At 39.1% G+C, this 15,604-nt stretch overlaps 2 protein-coding genes across 2 annotated transcripts in view; one reads left to right on the forward strand and one right to left on the reverse strand.

Annotated features, from left to right (window-relative positions):
• tada2a (transcriptional adaptor 2A) overlaps positions 1-5,747 on the reverse strand; it is a 30,930-nt gene extending 25,183 nt beyond the window's left edge. The window contains exon 1 of the mRNA XM_019861572.1: positions 5,567-5,747. Within this exon, the coding sequence (XP_019717131.1) occupies positions 5,567-5,675 (109 nt within the window). The 5' untranslated portion in view covers positions 5,676-5,747. The remainder of the gene's footprint in view (positions 1-5,566) is intronic.
• Positions 5,748-6,853: 1,106 nt separating this feature from the next.
• vstm5 (V-set and transmembrane domain containing 5) lies at positions 6,854-15,115 on the forward strand. Its single transcript, XM_019861461.1, has 4 exons — positions 6,854-7,341; positions 10,504-10,830; positions 12,321-12,464; positions 13,998-15,115. Exons 1-4 carry the CDS (start codon positions 7,260-7,262, stop codon positions 14,027-14,029), a joined length of 585 nt encoding a protein of 194 aa, XP_019717020.1. The 5' UTR covers positions 6,854-7,259; the 3' UTR covers positions 14,030-15,115.
• Positions 15,116-15,604: the final 489 nt, after the last annotated feature.

Below are 15,604 nucleotides of genomic sequence, written 5' to 3' on the forward strand. Positions count from 1 at the left end.
GGGGATACCAGAAGTGACGGGAAGGGATTGTGAAGTGAAGGAATTGAGTTGGATGAACTGAGAGCGGCCAGTAAGATATGAGTGGAACCAGCTTAGGGGGGTGTGGGTGATGCCTAAGGTGGAGAGTCTATTCATGAGGATGGAGTGTGAAATGGTGTCGAAAGCTGCACTCAGGTCAAGGAGGATGAGGATAGAGATTAAGCCAGAGTCTGCTGCCATGAAGAGATCATTTGTGATTTTTATGAGAGCTGTTTCTGTACTGTGACGGGGACGGAAGCCGGACTGGTATTGTTCAAAGAGACTATTATAGGTGAGGTGGGAATGGAGCTGAGAGGCAACAATTTTTTCAAGAATTTTTGAAATGAAAGGAAGGTGAGAGATGGGGCGTAGGTTATTGAAGTCATTGGGATCTGAACCGGGTTTTTTCAGAATTGGGGTGACAGCTGCGATTTTGAAAGAGTTGGGAACAATTCCAGAGGACAGAGAAGAATGAATAATGGCTGAAATGAATGGAAGCAGAGCGGGCAAGCAAGATTTGACCAGAACAGTGGGGAGGGGATCTAACTGACAGGAGGAAGTCTTGGATTTGATGATGAGATCTGAGATTATTGAGGGATGGGGAGTTCAAAAGAGGATGACGGTTGGCAGGGGGAGGGGTGGTCAGAGGGGGGGAGTGGTAGAGAGGAGCCCAGGTGCTGGTGAATTCCTAATGTCCAATAGGAAAGCACAAATGTGGCTGTTGTTTTAATTTTGTGGTGAAAAGCCATTTGATCAACATTTGACAGAAAGACTGAGACTCATGCTGCACTCCTCAACCCACTCACTACTTCCTGTTTCCTGTTAATTAACTGATATTGGCAGCAGTGCAAATTCAACTTGGCCACAACCTTTGTGAGATTCAGCGTATTACAAAATGGATGAGTGAATAGTTCAGCCAAACAATTGCCTGTCCACACATACAGACTCAGCAGGTGTGCCCATTACATCGATCGCGATCGACCTACCTGGTAGATTGCAGACTGGTCCCAAGTCGATTGCGAGGGGTGTTGAGGAGAAAAAAAAAACAGACAACTATTTGAGTGTCTTTGTGCATGGTAGTAATATATTTGTTTGTGTTAATGTACACTGCACCCAAATCATCCGATCAGTCTCATTTTCACAAAAAGTATTAAAAAAATAAAATACAGCAGGTAAATCTTGAACCTACGGTGACGCGTCGCAATTGCAGCTTGTGAACAGAGCTGTTACGCAATGTCTTATCATTATTGTCATTCAGAGTTTGTTTCGTGCACAATTCACCGAGCCACGGGTAAACCATAGGAATCTAGAGTGCCGAGAGAACCGCGTTAAAATGGTAAATTGCCCATTATTATAGTTAACAGACTGAAAAAGTGCATCACATGCCTCCATGTCGGTCTGAGTACAGGCAGGATCCGCAACGCTGACAAAAAAAAAAAAAAGCAATTTGCCACTGTACAGTGAATCAGGGGAGAGCGCGAACGCAGTCCCCCACTACCAGAAAATTTGCAGTTGAGATTCCCACATTTGGGGAATTCGCAGGGGTCAGCACAACCGGAGTGCAATGGCTGAGCCTCACCCTGGGTGAACCACCTTCTTGATCATGGTATCTCCCCTGCCAGGTAAGTATGAGTTGTACAAGTCACCAGCCCAAAGTCTTTAGCACACACACCATCTTCAGTCACGGGATCCTCTACCACACGTGTGAGAACGCACATAAACTCACTCACACTCATTGGCTGAGGCAACAACCATACATCAGTTGAAGTAGTCCCTCATTATAAGTGAGGTCAAAAGAATTTGCAAAAACAATCCCATCATTCATTGCTTCTTTTCTCCCAAGAATGCAAAGCGAGAATCGTCCCTCCCCCCCACCATGCCTTGAGAGCACTCACTTTGTGTTTCTTTGTGTGGTCGGGAACAGTTTTAATGCTGCTGCCATCTCGCGGTGTATGTAACACCAAACAATCTTTCGCAACACTTGACTTAAATACGTTTTAGATGAGTCAACTACTAATATTTATTAGCACAGTATTAAAAAAATCTACATTTGGAAATATACTTTGAATCCTTATCCTTTTATACTGAGCTCTTTGATTGTTTTTATCTTGAAGGCAAAAAAAGAAAAAAATATTCTAGAAAATTTGAGAGACTTGCAAAATTAAAAAAAAATCCGGGAAAAAGGACTATCATAAAGGTTTTATTTAGAATCGTGTTAATCTCACGAGAGTTTTTGCTTCAAAAAATTAGTTAATGGGAGATGCAATTTTCTTGGAATAGGTTCTACTCCACCGAAAAAGATTAACATTCACATTTCAGAAAGTTAATTTTTCAAAGATGTAATTATATTAATCTACAATAATGCAACATATTTTCAAACTGTACTTTTAGAGTGTAATAATACACAAAACTTTCATACCAACCTTAAAAATGTTATACTTCCGACTGAAGTTTACAAGCATGGTATCACAGTAATTTAGTTTTGTCACGCAAAATTGCTTTTGACCGGCAGAGGGGGTGCACCGTTCCTGGAGGTACTGCAATACCAGGTCGATGCATGGAGTGGACGGAGCAAGCCCCTATTCCATCTCCCAGTTCCAAAAATCAATTTAATATATGGTCCCCGGATAGGGGACGTATCAGATATTAAACTGATAAGAACAGATACTACACTTGATCTTAGCCAAAAGGCCGAGAAGCGATAACTCCCAAATGCCACAAAGGACAATGTCTTTCCCGACAGTGCTCGCTACAGTGATGGTGACAAACGTCAAACAGCCAAAACAGAACACATTTACACACCAAACAACAACTACGCATATTTAAGTGATAATGAGGCCAACTGTGTGGTTTGCCAGCCTGCAAATGAAACAAAAGCGAAGAAACTGCTGGTTACTGTGGGTCATGTGACCCAAGAATGTCCAATAGGAAAGCAGCAATACAATGTAACCCATTTTCTGCTATCACAATGTTCTTAGGTGGACAAATAACCCAATGAGGGATTTCCAGGGATAAGACACAAATGTGGCTGTTGTTTTAATTTTGTGGTGAAAAGCCATTTGATTAACATTTGACAGAAAGACTGGAACTCATCCGGCACTCCTCAACATACTACTTCCTGTTTCCTGTTCATCAACTGATATTTGCACAACCTACCTACTATAAAGAAAGAAAAGAAAACCAATAGGACAGGTGGGATAAGCAGATCAGAAATGGATGGATGGAAGAAAACCAATAGTTAATTCAGGGAGAGAGAGAGAGAGAGAGAGAGAGAGAGAGAGAGAGAGAGAGAGAGAGAGAGAGAGAGAGAGAGTTGTAGATTTTGTTCCGAAAGAGATTGTGAGGAGTACAGTTTTGCGAGTTGTTAATCTTGAGTTAGCAATTAAATTCAGTTAATCTATCAGTCTGGTAGTTATCCATTCATTCATTTATAGACCCAGAGAGCGGAAGTTCATATATAGTCAGTCACACAGTTAGTTCACTTGTCCATAGATAAATAGTTGAGATTCACTCACTGAGTTTACTCAACTCCACTCTACCTATAGAGCACTGCTGCCATCTCGCGGGGTAACACCCAAAAAATATTTCACAACACTTCACTTAAATATTTGTTAAAACAGTATGAAAAATCTACATTTGGAAATATACGTTTGAAACCATGATTTATATGACCACCGCAAATTGTAAATACTTGATCCATTTTTTACTTAGCTCTTTATTTAGTAGAGGGGAGAAAGCAAGATGAAATTTCTTTGAAAAAAAATTGGGGGTAAAAGCATGACTTCATATTCCTTAAAAATCTTGAAAAAAAATTCATTGAATCTTTTTTCTCTTGAGGGCAGAAAAACTAAAAACAAATCTGGAACATTTGACAAAATTGCAATAATAAGAATCATCAGAAAAAAAGGAATAGAAAAAAAGTTGTGTTATTGAGAGTAGTGTTAATCCGACGAAAATTATGGCTTCAAAGAAATTACTTGATGAACCATGCAACTTTCTTGGAATAGATTCTCCCGCACCCAAAATGATGACCATGTAAGTTTTAATTTAAGTTTCAGTTCATTTTTGAAACATGTAATTATTTCCACCTGCAACAGCAGAAGCTTCGTAAATTTTTATGCTCATTGTTTTTCTAATCCTCGTAGACATGATTAAAATTTTCCTATGCATGGGATACAACACCATTATTTGGGTTAGTAGGTTATTAGTGTACATATTGCACGAGTAACAATTTTAACCTTGACCAGCAGAGGGGGTGCACCGTTCCTGGAGGTACTGCAATACCAGGTCGATGCGTGGAGTGGACGGAGCAAGCCCCTATTCCATCTCCCAGTTCCAAAAATCAATTTAATATATGGTCCCCGGATAGGGGACGTATCAGATATTAAACTGATAAGAACAGATACTACACTTGATCTTAGCCAAAAGGCCGAGAAGCGATAACTCCAACCTGCCGCAAGGGACAATCTGTTTCCCGACAGTGCCGGCTACAGTCATGGTAACAAAAGTCAAATCACCAAAACAAAACACATTTACACGCCAAACAACAACTACGCTCATTTAAGTGATAATGAGGCCAGCTGTGTGGTTTGCCAGCCTGCAAATGAAACAAAAGCGAAGCATCTGTCTGGATAATCTGGGTCATGTGACCCAAGGTGGTCCAATAGTAAACCAGCAATAAATGTATCGCATTTTCTGGTATCACAATATTCTTAGATGGATAAATAACCTCATAAGGAATTTCCAGTGTTCATACTCAAACGTGGCTGTCGTTTTAATTACTTTGATCCACATTTGACAAAAAGACTGGAAAACATCATAAGAGTGTGGAATAGGATAATGGTGTTGCTTTTCATTTCAAAGGATGATCGGAAACCGCCAGTCAGTCACGTGATCCACGTCGGACCAAAAGTAATTTCACCTCATCTCGTTGAACCACGTTTAACACTCTGAAAGAGACCAAATACCGACGAGTTGTTTTAAATTACGATGCAAAAATGGACTTCGTTCGTGTCATGCTGTGGGGAAAATTATAGTCGCTGTTTGACATACATTTGACGAAATAAACACGGTTTCGCGTGCGAGTCGCCAAACTACTTCCTGTTCCCTGTATGGTAACTGACAAGTACTATTACTAGAGCGCCACCCCGCAGTGGAGGTTAACTACACACACGTGATTGACTCGCATCAATCGCTTTTCAAACACGTTCTTAAAAATTGGTAATTTATCCTTCCAGAGTCGAGATAAAATGTAACGTTTCGGTTTGTCAAATCTTCGCGTTAATAATCAAGAGGAGTAAAAACAAATAAAAAATCCAATAAAGTCCAAAGACAAGACCATTGCCCACGCGTTTTCACTTAGAATATATCCCCCAAAAAGTATATATCCCCCAAAAAGTATGCACCCCCAAGGTGGGGGGTGAAAAAATATTTAAAGCATATATATTTGATATCAAGTTTAACTTAAGCTGTAATGGCGTCGAGGCCCATGCGTTTGTTGAAGGTCATAAGTGTCAGTCAATTATGCTATTGGGGTTAATTAGCTTACCTGCTCGGTAGAAGGTGACATACATCCAATTTAGCTGAGGTAAAACCTCCCACTTGGTCACCAGAAGGACATTTTGATGATTCGCCGGAGAAATTTCGACCGTAGTCATATTTTGTGTCGGTCTTCGACAGCGAAAATGTCTTTTTCCCCAGTTAACTTGTTCGCTATCCGCTGTGACCTGACCGTCCGTTTTTTTTTCACCTAAGTGACGTTCAGTGTCATCTGGGACATGTCGGTGTCGCTACATAAACGGAAAGGCATCAAAAGCTTATTTTTATAATCAATTGTTGTTTGCAAGAATGTTACAGTGAAAGAAAAGTAATGTTTTTGTCAAGATTGAATGTTTAATAATCATGCCTGCTTACGTAAAGAAAAACATATCCAAGGTGACTGTGACACGACTTTCAAATGGGGTGGCAGGTCAAACTGTATATTGCCTGTATTTACATTTTAAATTTTTTCATGTTTTGTTTTGCCATATTTTATTATATTGTTGCCCTGTTTGTGTTGTTAAAGTGTTAAAAACTTAAGCTAGTGATGATTAGCTGCGAAAGCTAACAAGCTAGCTCGTTACAAAAAAGGTACAGTATTTTAATCCACTGCTGACTCAAACATTTATACATGACGTCCTTCTCCATTTCATATGAAGCAATTGCTGTGCTGATTTATTCTTTTTCAAATCTGTACCACACGTTAAATTAATCATGAACTCAGTGGCAAACAAATTATTTTTGATTTCTGTGACACTCTTATCTAACACTTTATTACGTGCACAAACTGATGACCTCCAGTGCAAGACCTTCATCATAATGCAAAATCTGGATTGACACTGAGAGATATTGATTTATCTGAGCCCTCTGAGCAGGAAAGATGTTTCATTGTCATTTTCATTTTTGAAATGTCAAATAAATGTTTCACTTCCAATTTTTTTTCTGGCGTGTAAGCAATATCCTTCCGAAGGTGTTAATATTGACGCATAACAAATCATTCAGTGGGTCTTGAAAGATTAGTCAAAACAGCTGCCAGTAGCTATGGGAAACTTTGCTTTGAAAATGGCTACCAGTGAATGAGTTACACTGGATGGCAACGACATCGAATACATACTCAAACGTCTTGCCACAGTCAAGCAAACTTCCATGCGTAGGCAGGTTGCTCATGTGTCTCTGTCTGTCCATCTGTCCGTCCAGCTGTCTGTCTGTCTGTCTGTCTGTCTGTCTCTCTCTCGCTCGCTCGCTCGCTCGCTCACTCTTTCAAGTGAAACAAGTGAGTGAGTGTATAAACACACATACTTCCTGTTTGGCACGTTCTACCAGGTGTGTCACACAATGAGGGGGAGCAAGGGGCTTTCAATTTATGTTGGTGGTTCTTGTGGCCCCAGCGTCCCCGTTTTACTTACTTACTGAACTCAGTAAAGCAGGAAGGCCCGATGTCATTTGGTCTTCTTCTTTCTTGAGCTATGTGTGAGTGTGGGGACATGTTTACTCAGTGAGCTCCGGCTCAACCTGTCTGATCAGTGCATGCTGGCCGTGCAGGTATGAACACACACTCAGCAAGTGCCTGAGAGGAGGCACCAGGAAGACTCTGAGAAAATGCCGGGATCACTACTTGGCAACGACTAAAAAACCAAACGAGAACATCAAGTGGCTTAAAGGAGATTCTTCTTGCTGCTCTTCAACCAACCGATGGCTCTGAGATGCTAATGTTGCACTACAGGCTCTGGGATATCCACGACGTTGCTGTGCTCTTTTGCTTCATGTTGTACATGTGTCACCGAGGTAAGCACTCAACGTATATTCAACGATATATGAACTGTTTTCTGCCGAGGGCTACAGAAGAAGAAAAGAAAGAAATGAAACGATCTATCTCAGTTTGGTGTTCTTGGTGACAGACCTAAAAGTTATTGGATATAGGCTCTTGTAACGTTCAAATTTATTTACAATTCTAAATGAATTAAAAAATGTACAAATTGTAATTCCACTGCTTTTTACCTTTACACTTATTTAAAAGTTTTCTATAAAAAATATACAACTTAATCCTCTTAAAATTACAACTTTAATGTGGAAAATATGCAATTTTATTCTTGTAAAATGACAACTTTTTTCAAAAATTATTTGAATTTTGTCTTGTGAGATTACTACATTAATGTAAAAAAATACCCACTTTATTCTTAATTAAAAAAGCAGAATTTATTCTTGTAAAATTATTACTTTTCCCGAAAATACAGTATACTATTTTTCCCCCAAAATTTATAACCTTTAATATGTTCTACTCATTTGTCTCCACATAACAAAAGATCATCTTTAATACTGTACTATGCAATGAACGCGTTTACATGTGGCAAGCCTCCACACTTAAACTCATCTTCCTGACTGTTTACCTGCTGTGGTGCCACATGTTTTGGTTAGCGGACTTCGAATTGCCTTTTAAATATTCACGCATGAATGACAGAAGCCTATGAACTAAGAGAGTTACAGTTAACCTGCTTTTTGTTCCCGAGTGAGGAAAAAGGAAAGGGGAAGCACGCTGACCGAGTGATAAGCACGTCTGCTCCACAGTTTAGGGTTCAAATCCGGAGTCAGGCTTGTGGAGAGTTTGTGAGTGACTTTCAATCTGATTCAAATCCTGTAATCAACCTGGCCATTGCATATTATTCCACTTCTTTGTTTAAAAAAAAAAAAAAACTCTCAATATGCTTCGGATCATGTCCATCCGCACTGTGAAGTGCCGTCCAAGGAGTTCCGAAGCATTTGCCTGAATATGAGCAAAGACTTCAGATGTTGTCCTGCTGCTTTTGTCAGCAGTCTACATCATCAATAAATACAAAGGAACCAGTTCCCTTGGCAGCCATATAGCACATGCCAACACCATGACACCAGCAACAATCATACTTCACTGAGGAAGTGGTACTTTTGTTGTCGTTGCCAATTTTGTATCTTTAATTTATGTGAAACGTGTGGAATGTAGCAGTGACCTTTTTACTTTTATGACCAAATTATCATCATTGAAACTTCCTTCTGATTAATAGGATATAATTTCAACAAAGTCATCAACCAAGGCAGCGACGACAGTGATAGTGTAAAAAAATGCTGTTTACTTTTTTTAGAATCTTAATCACACTAGTTCAGCGGTTCTTAACCTGGGTTCGATCGAACCCTAGGGGTTCGGTGAATCGGTCTCAGGGGTTCAACGGAGGCTCTGCCATGGAGGTTAAGACACACCCGACCCACTTGGCCATCACTGGCTGCAGATGATCACATTACATTGCTTGTCCAATCAGTGCAGCGGGAAATTTAGTTCGCTCAGTAGTCAACGTGTGACTGTCGTGATAGTATGTCATATGAACGTTTTAATACATGCTAACTATGTTGAGCAAAAAAAAGAAAGAGGTCAGACGAATATGTATAACATAGATTCACATGCATCACGGACTATGATGGGACTCAGCGTCCTATCTGCATGATTTGTCATGCCAAGTTGAGCAACTTTAGGCTCGCACCGGCAAAACTAAAGGAACACTTCTTGAAACTGCATGGAGATTCATTTTGTGCACAATTAAAAAAACTCATACTTATGTCTTGAAATTGTATTTCCTTTTTTCTGTTTTTAATAAATGCATTTTTTATGTCTTGAATTTGTAAAAAAATCATATTTTTATTTTTCCCTCATGAAGGGTTCGATGAATGTGCATATGAACTGATTGGTTTCGGAACCTCTAACAAGATTAAGAACCACTGCACTAGTTGAATTATAGATCTACCTTTGCCAATCTTTTTTTTGTTTTGTTTTTACATAATCATGTGTACAGTACTTCTATTTAAATGCAGTGTGACTACATTTGTTCCAGTGTATTATTATGATGTCGAGATCCACGTCACTGAGACTGTTTAATCGATGAGCAATGGCACACCTTGTGCCTTTTCTCCTCCGCCCCAACCCACAGCGTCTTGGCATTCTTGGATGAAATTCCTTCTCCATGCCCCACTGAGCAAATAGTAGAACCAGATGGTCCACTGAAACACCTTTGGACAACCTTGATGAGGGGTTGGGGTATCCCAAACACACATGGCTAAAATGGGTGCCCCTCAGCGTGTTGGGGAGGTTTTAAAGTCTCTTCCAGCAGACTGCCATTTGAAATAGCACATTGTTGCAAAGTGCCAGAGGTTTTTGTGGCTCAAATTGAGGCAGACGTGATAACATTCTGATCATTTGCTCTCCCCACAAGTTCGAACATTTTTTCTGTGAAGTATTTACATGAATTTATTTTCACATTTTTAACTTCCCTTCATCATATATTACACAAAAAAAACACAATGAAAATACAGGTGGTCAATGTTAAAATAAACAGGAGACGCAGTGGTAAAACAAACCAAAATCTAGATATCAACTGATGAGGCAAGGCGAGAGACTGGTTGCATACTAGGTTTGGTTTAACCATATGCAAGAATGTAGAAATAAGCTTTAAAATGGAGATGTTTATTTCTAGATTTTCACATTTTAAAAGCAACAGTATACAGAAGTATGTATGCTATCATACATGGAAAACGTTGAGATTTGTAAAAAAACAAAACAAAAAAAACACCCATCAACTCCGAGCCAAGATGAGGGAGAGAGGAGAAGTGACAGTAAAACAGACCAAAATCCAGATGTCAATGGGTGAGGTGAGGCGGGAGACTAGTGGCATACTACATTTCGCTTAACCAAATGTGAGAATATAAAAATAAGTCTTCAGTGAAGATTTAAACATTTTACAGATGTCGCAGTTTTAATTACTGTGCATTATAAAACATGCACTCCAGGAAATGTATGTGTAAGGTTTTTATGATGTCATAACTTATGGAGCTGAAAGTGACCCAAAATTAGGAAGAGGTGACCACCTTGAAATTTTGCTCACAGGAAAAACTTTGAGAACTAACATGCTTTCTTTGTCTCCTTCCAAGCCGAGGCCATCACCATCCAGTCCCCCCAGAGAAGCCTAACCCAGTCTGTGCAGGAGGACGTGTTCTTCTCCATGAACGTGACCTGCAATGGCACCCCCACCATCCAGTGGACCTTCATGTCCAGCACAGTGAGCCGCGCCATCGGGATCTGGCAGCCAGGCGCCTTCATCAATATCACTGCCGACTACACCAGCCGCGTGGAGGCGCACGACAACGGCTCCATGGTCCTGTCGGATCTGCGGCTGCAGGACACCGGCTACTACGTGGTGACCGTCACCGACAAGACAGGTGGCAGCAAGGATGCCGGATTTGTCCTGAAAGTCAACGGTAAGTGAAAGGAGACCTGTGATGCGTTTTTTTTTTCCACTGCCATATTTAAAACATGTTCCGTGTGTTGCAACACTTGTGCCTTGTGGAAAGCCATTTTGAATATTTCTGCAATATTCTTGAAATCCAGCTCAAGATTCAGGTCCTAGTACACGCTTTGCTGGTGGAACAGCTGACGGCCTTAAGGACTCTGACAGTTTGGTTTAGTCAGTGTTAGCACAAAACGTTCAAGCTTATGCAAGAAAGCAAAGAAATGTCAGGAAAAATCTATTTGAACGGCTGAACTTTATTTGGGGTTAATCAGAGGCACTTTAAATGATAGCAGGGGTGTGTTGACTGTATGCTGACTCACATTTAACGTGCGTTTGAATGTGATTGGTTCATTCTGGACTAGGGTTGAACAATTTTGAAAAATAACATTGGTCAATTCCAAATTGTAATCACTGATGGCGTTGTGTCCCTAAATATATTTTGATGCTGATTTAAAAAATGTCATTACTTTTTTTTTTTCCATTTTTTGTTTTTCAGTTTGACCTGTAAGAGCTTGCGCAAACATGACTTTACCATGCGTTGTAATTTACAGTTATGATGTTTCAGGGAAAAATTCCGCCTCTTGCTGAACCCAACCCGTAACTCGGTAATATTACTGAATGTGTTGTGTTACAAATTACTGTATGTTATTATTATTATTATGAAAACTCATGAAAAAAATCATGGGCAGATTCAGCATTAGCACAAAAAATAATTGGCAAAAATGTACTTGCATTTCTGATTTTAAAAAAAATTGTAAAAATTAATCAGTATTAAAAAAAAAATCTGCTTATTATTCTTAGACATACATTTTTTTCAGTCTCATACAGTAGGCTAGGCATGTGGTTCTACATTTTTTTTCAATGACGTATGCCTGGTAAATATTTTTTCAGATTTAGCTCCTAACCAGCGCATGTTTAAACTGGAATGACACTTGTAGTGGTATTTCTGGAACTACAGGTATTTGCAAATAAAAAATGGAATGAATGGATGAATGAATAAAACGATAAATAAATATTTGTGCACAAAAATAACAAAGTCTCCCCCTTTGGGATCATAGTACAGATCTGTTCCCCAAAAGAAATAATTAACTTTTACCAAGCGTCAACACAGAATTGTTTCACTAAAGTGGGTGTTTTTGCATTCAGTGAGACCTTTTAGTGAGACACTCGGGGTTGTGCCTCCCTGAGGATTGATCAAGCTCTTTTAGGCCTGGATGCTACTTTTTAAAATAGATCTGAAAATCTCACTCAATTGCTGAAGTACCTTCATGTAGTCCCAGGGGTACCTGTACCCCTTTTTGAGAACCACTGGCTGAGGAGTATGCTAAAATAAAGGCAAATGTACCATGAAACAATATGATGGACTGTTTATCTACTTCATATAGAGTTGTTAACTTACGAAACAGACATGAAGTATGTGCAAAAAACACAAACAGCTTTCTCCGTTGTCCTCCCCAGAGGTTCTTTACGAGGACCTGCAGTACCTGTCGGTGTCGGCCTTGGCGCTGGGCTGCTTGGCAGCCATCCTCATGCTGGCCATATGGCTCTTGGACAAAGCCTACACCAAGATTGTAGCGTGGCGACGGAGGAAGGAGATGCCAGGTGGGAGTCTATTTCGTGGCTAACTCCAGAAAAATGTTTCATTTTAGTTTGAACTAGAATGCCGGGTTGCACTGGGGTCAAAGGTAGAATTCTTAACTGCGCCTTTTGGTCCTGTAAATTGTAAATCCCTGTTGTGGCAATGATGGTGGTAGTGGACCAAAAGTATTTGCCAACTGCCAACATAAAGGATGAAAAGAAACGGAAGAAGGATGAAGAAATCATCGAAGTATTATTCATGGTCACAAATATGTGACGTTTGTTTTCAGTTTGTTGCTCCATCAAGGATTTACTGTTTATAGCACCAAAAGGCTCAATAACCGATCAGGATTTTACCTTTGGTCACAATGCGATGCAGGACTGTAATTACGGTAAACCACTTTAAACTCAGAAGGGAAACATTTCCATACTTCGAAGTGGAAATTTCTAATCCAACCAGAACTGGTTTGCTGCTGTCAACACAATTTGGTGCCAGTCCAAGCTTTAGTTTTACAAGCTTCACCTGAGTATAAGTCGCAGAACCAGCCTAACTATGAAAAAAAAGTGTTTTTAACAGATTTCTCGAGACCCACAGAATATTGTGCTCTATGAATATTTATGCCAGGACTGTAATTGGTAAACCACTTTCAATTCAGAAGGGAAACGTTTCCATACTTCGAAGTGGAAATTTCTAATCCAACCAGAACTGGTTTGCTGCTGTCAACACAATTTGGTGCCAGTCCAAGCTTTAGTTTTACAAGCTTCACCTGAGTATAAGTCGCAGAACCAGCCTAACTATGAAAAAAAAGTGTTTTTAACAGATTTCTCGAGACCCACAGAATATTGTGCTCTATGAATATTTATGCAGCAAATCTACCAAGAGAAAAAAACACTCTGTTCTTTCACCAAAGAATAAAATTACATTCTTGCTTTTTCTGTTTTTTAGTAATCCGAAATTGGTTTCACAAAATTTTGCCCAAAAATCAGACAAAACAAACATATCAAGCAAAACAGTGACTTTGTTGCTAACATTTTTTGTGACAGCTTTAGCATCCTAACAGTAGTTTCACTAAAAATAAATAAATAAATAAATAAAATCAAAATAATTTAGAAATGGCTTTTCATCGCAAAATAATCAGGTATTGTCATACAGATTAATTCAGTGCATTTGTTGAGATGAGTTGAGATGAGTTCACTACCACAATACTGTACAGCCCTCGCATCTTGAGTTAGGGCTCGGAAGTCCATTCCAAAAATCATCCCGACAACAACTCCTACCTCAAGGCATTGTTGTACTGGAAAAATTGGCATAGGTATAGTAAGTAACACAGTATTTGCACAGTCTTTGATTTCTTGTCACCACTGCCTTCAACTTGTTTACTCAGATTGCTACAGACACAATCTATTGTGTGGAAGGCCATAATCAGGGCTGTCTGGCTGTGAACGTGGGTTATCTATTGTCGACACTTCGGGTGTGTTTTTGAGTACAAAGGTTGCTGAGAGTCTCAAGTGACTCTGTGACTGACAAATGACTCTGCCCTTCTTTTCTTGTTGCAGCAAATGACGCAACGGAGCTGCAGCCTCTTTGAGACGTTTGCCCAGACTACTTTTTCCACATGGAATAGGAAGGACCGTCTTTTTTTTTCTTCAACGCAATGGCTTTGATGTACGAAAACTGAGACTGAGGTGCTTGATTGTTTTTTTTTTTTTTATACGTGTTCATCACTGTAAATATAAACTGTATTTATTGCCAGAGCATAAGTGATTGTTTGGAGTAACTGCCTGCTCACTAGGTCACTTGTGTGTTCCCCTCAACATACACAAGCACGGACTTGCACACAACATTGGTCATGTGACATCAACAAAGGACAAACAACAGAGGCTCTCAAACTTTTTGGGGCCAGGGACCCCATACAAGAAATACATTTCTCAAATGACCCACTTATAATAAATATAGCAAAGCATGGATACATATCTAAAAATCTAAATGGCGTAGGAATTTAACAAAAAATGTGACTTTTGGGGGGCAAGTCTTGATATCTTTTTATATAGTCATGGTTTAACAAGGGAGGAAAGTTGTATTTTAATGACAGAATAAAATTTCCGGAGAAATTGCATGTGAATGCTAAAGAGCTGAGAAATAATTGTTGAAAATGAGATTTGAATTTGGAATGGTCGGAATTGGCCAAGAAATGTGGAAAGAGAAGGGAAAAATGTGTAAAATGGGTCTAGATTGGGGAATTTCATTACAAAAATGTGGGAACTGATCAAACAGTTCCCCAGATGTTCCCAATGACCACAACAGTTTGAAATTGGAAAAGCTACGTAAAATGTCTATTCACATGGGGATTTTATTGTCCAGATTTGGAGCAGGAAAATATGTAAAACGGTCACTAAATTTGGTATTTTTTACTGTGAAAAGTTTGTGATTTGGGAAAAGTGGGAATTGTGGAAGTTGGAAAATAGTTCTCAAGATGTTCTAAATGTGCTGAGGTCTTTGAATATGAAATGGCAAAGATGGTGAGGCTTATTTTGTTCATTGTCTTAATTTTGTTTAAATTGGGCAATTTTACTGTGAAAACAAAGAGAATTTGGGGAAGAAGGGAAATTTGAGAATGTGGAAACGGAAGTCGTGATGTTTGAATGGCATGAGAAATGTAGAAGCAGAACCGAGTTAAAAAAAAAACAGTGGGGAGAGTACCGGTAATCATTTAAAATATGTAACTTTTGGGGTAGAGTAAAATGCGTAATTGTTCTTCTGCATTCACAAAAGTGAATTTCTGAAATACAACTTTATTCTGGTAATATAATGCCTTTCATTCTCGAATACTGATATATTATTGAAAAATACACCTACTGGTATATTTAAAAAAAAAGAAATTAAAAAAGGATTGTATGCTAAAGAATATATCTTGTTTCGCTGAAAATTTGAACTACAGTCTGGAAAAATCCAACTTTTGTCTAAAAAATAAGACCTTATTCTCGAAAATACAGCTGTATTTTCAAAATTAAATATTCATGAAAAATACAGTTATCGTCTCGAGAAATAAAACTATTCTCAGAAAATCCACTTGTACCCTCCCAAAAAAGGACTGTATTCTTAAAACTAATATATTTAATAAATAGTATACACCACCACTACACAATCAAAACATACTTTAATT

Source organism: Hippocampus comes, unplaced genomic scaffold (assembly GCF_001891065.2).
Source record: "Hippocampus comes isolate QL1 unplaced genomic scaffold, H_comes_QL1_v1.1 scaffold122, whole genome shotgun sequence".
NCBI classification, from domain to species: domain Eukaryota; kingdom Metazoa; phylum Chordata; class Actinopteri; order Syngnathiformes; family Syngnathidae; genus Hippocampus; species Hippocampus comes.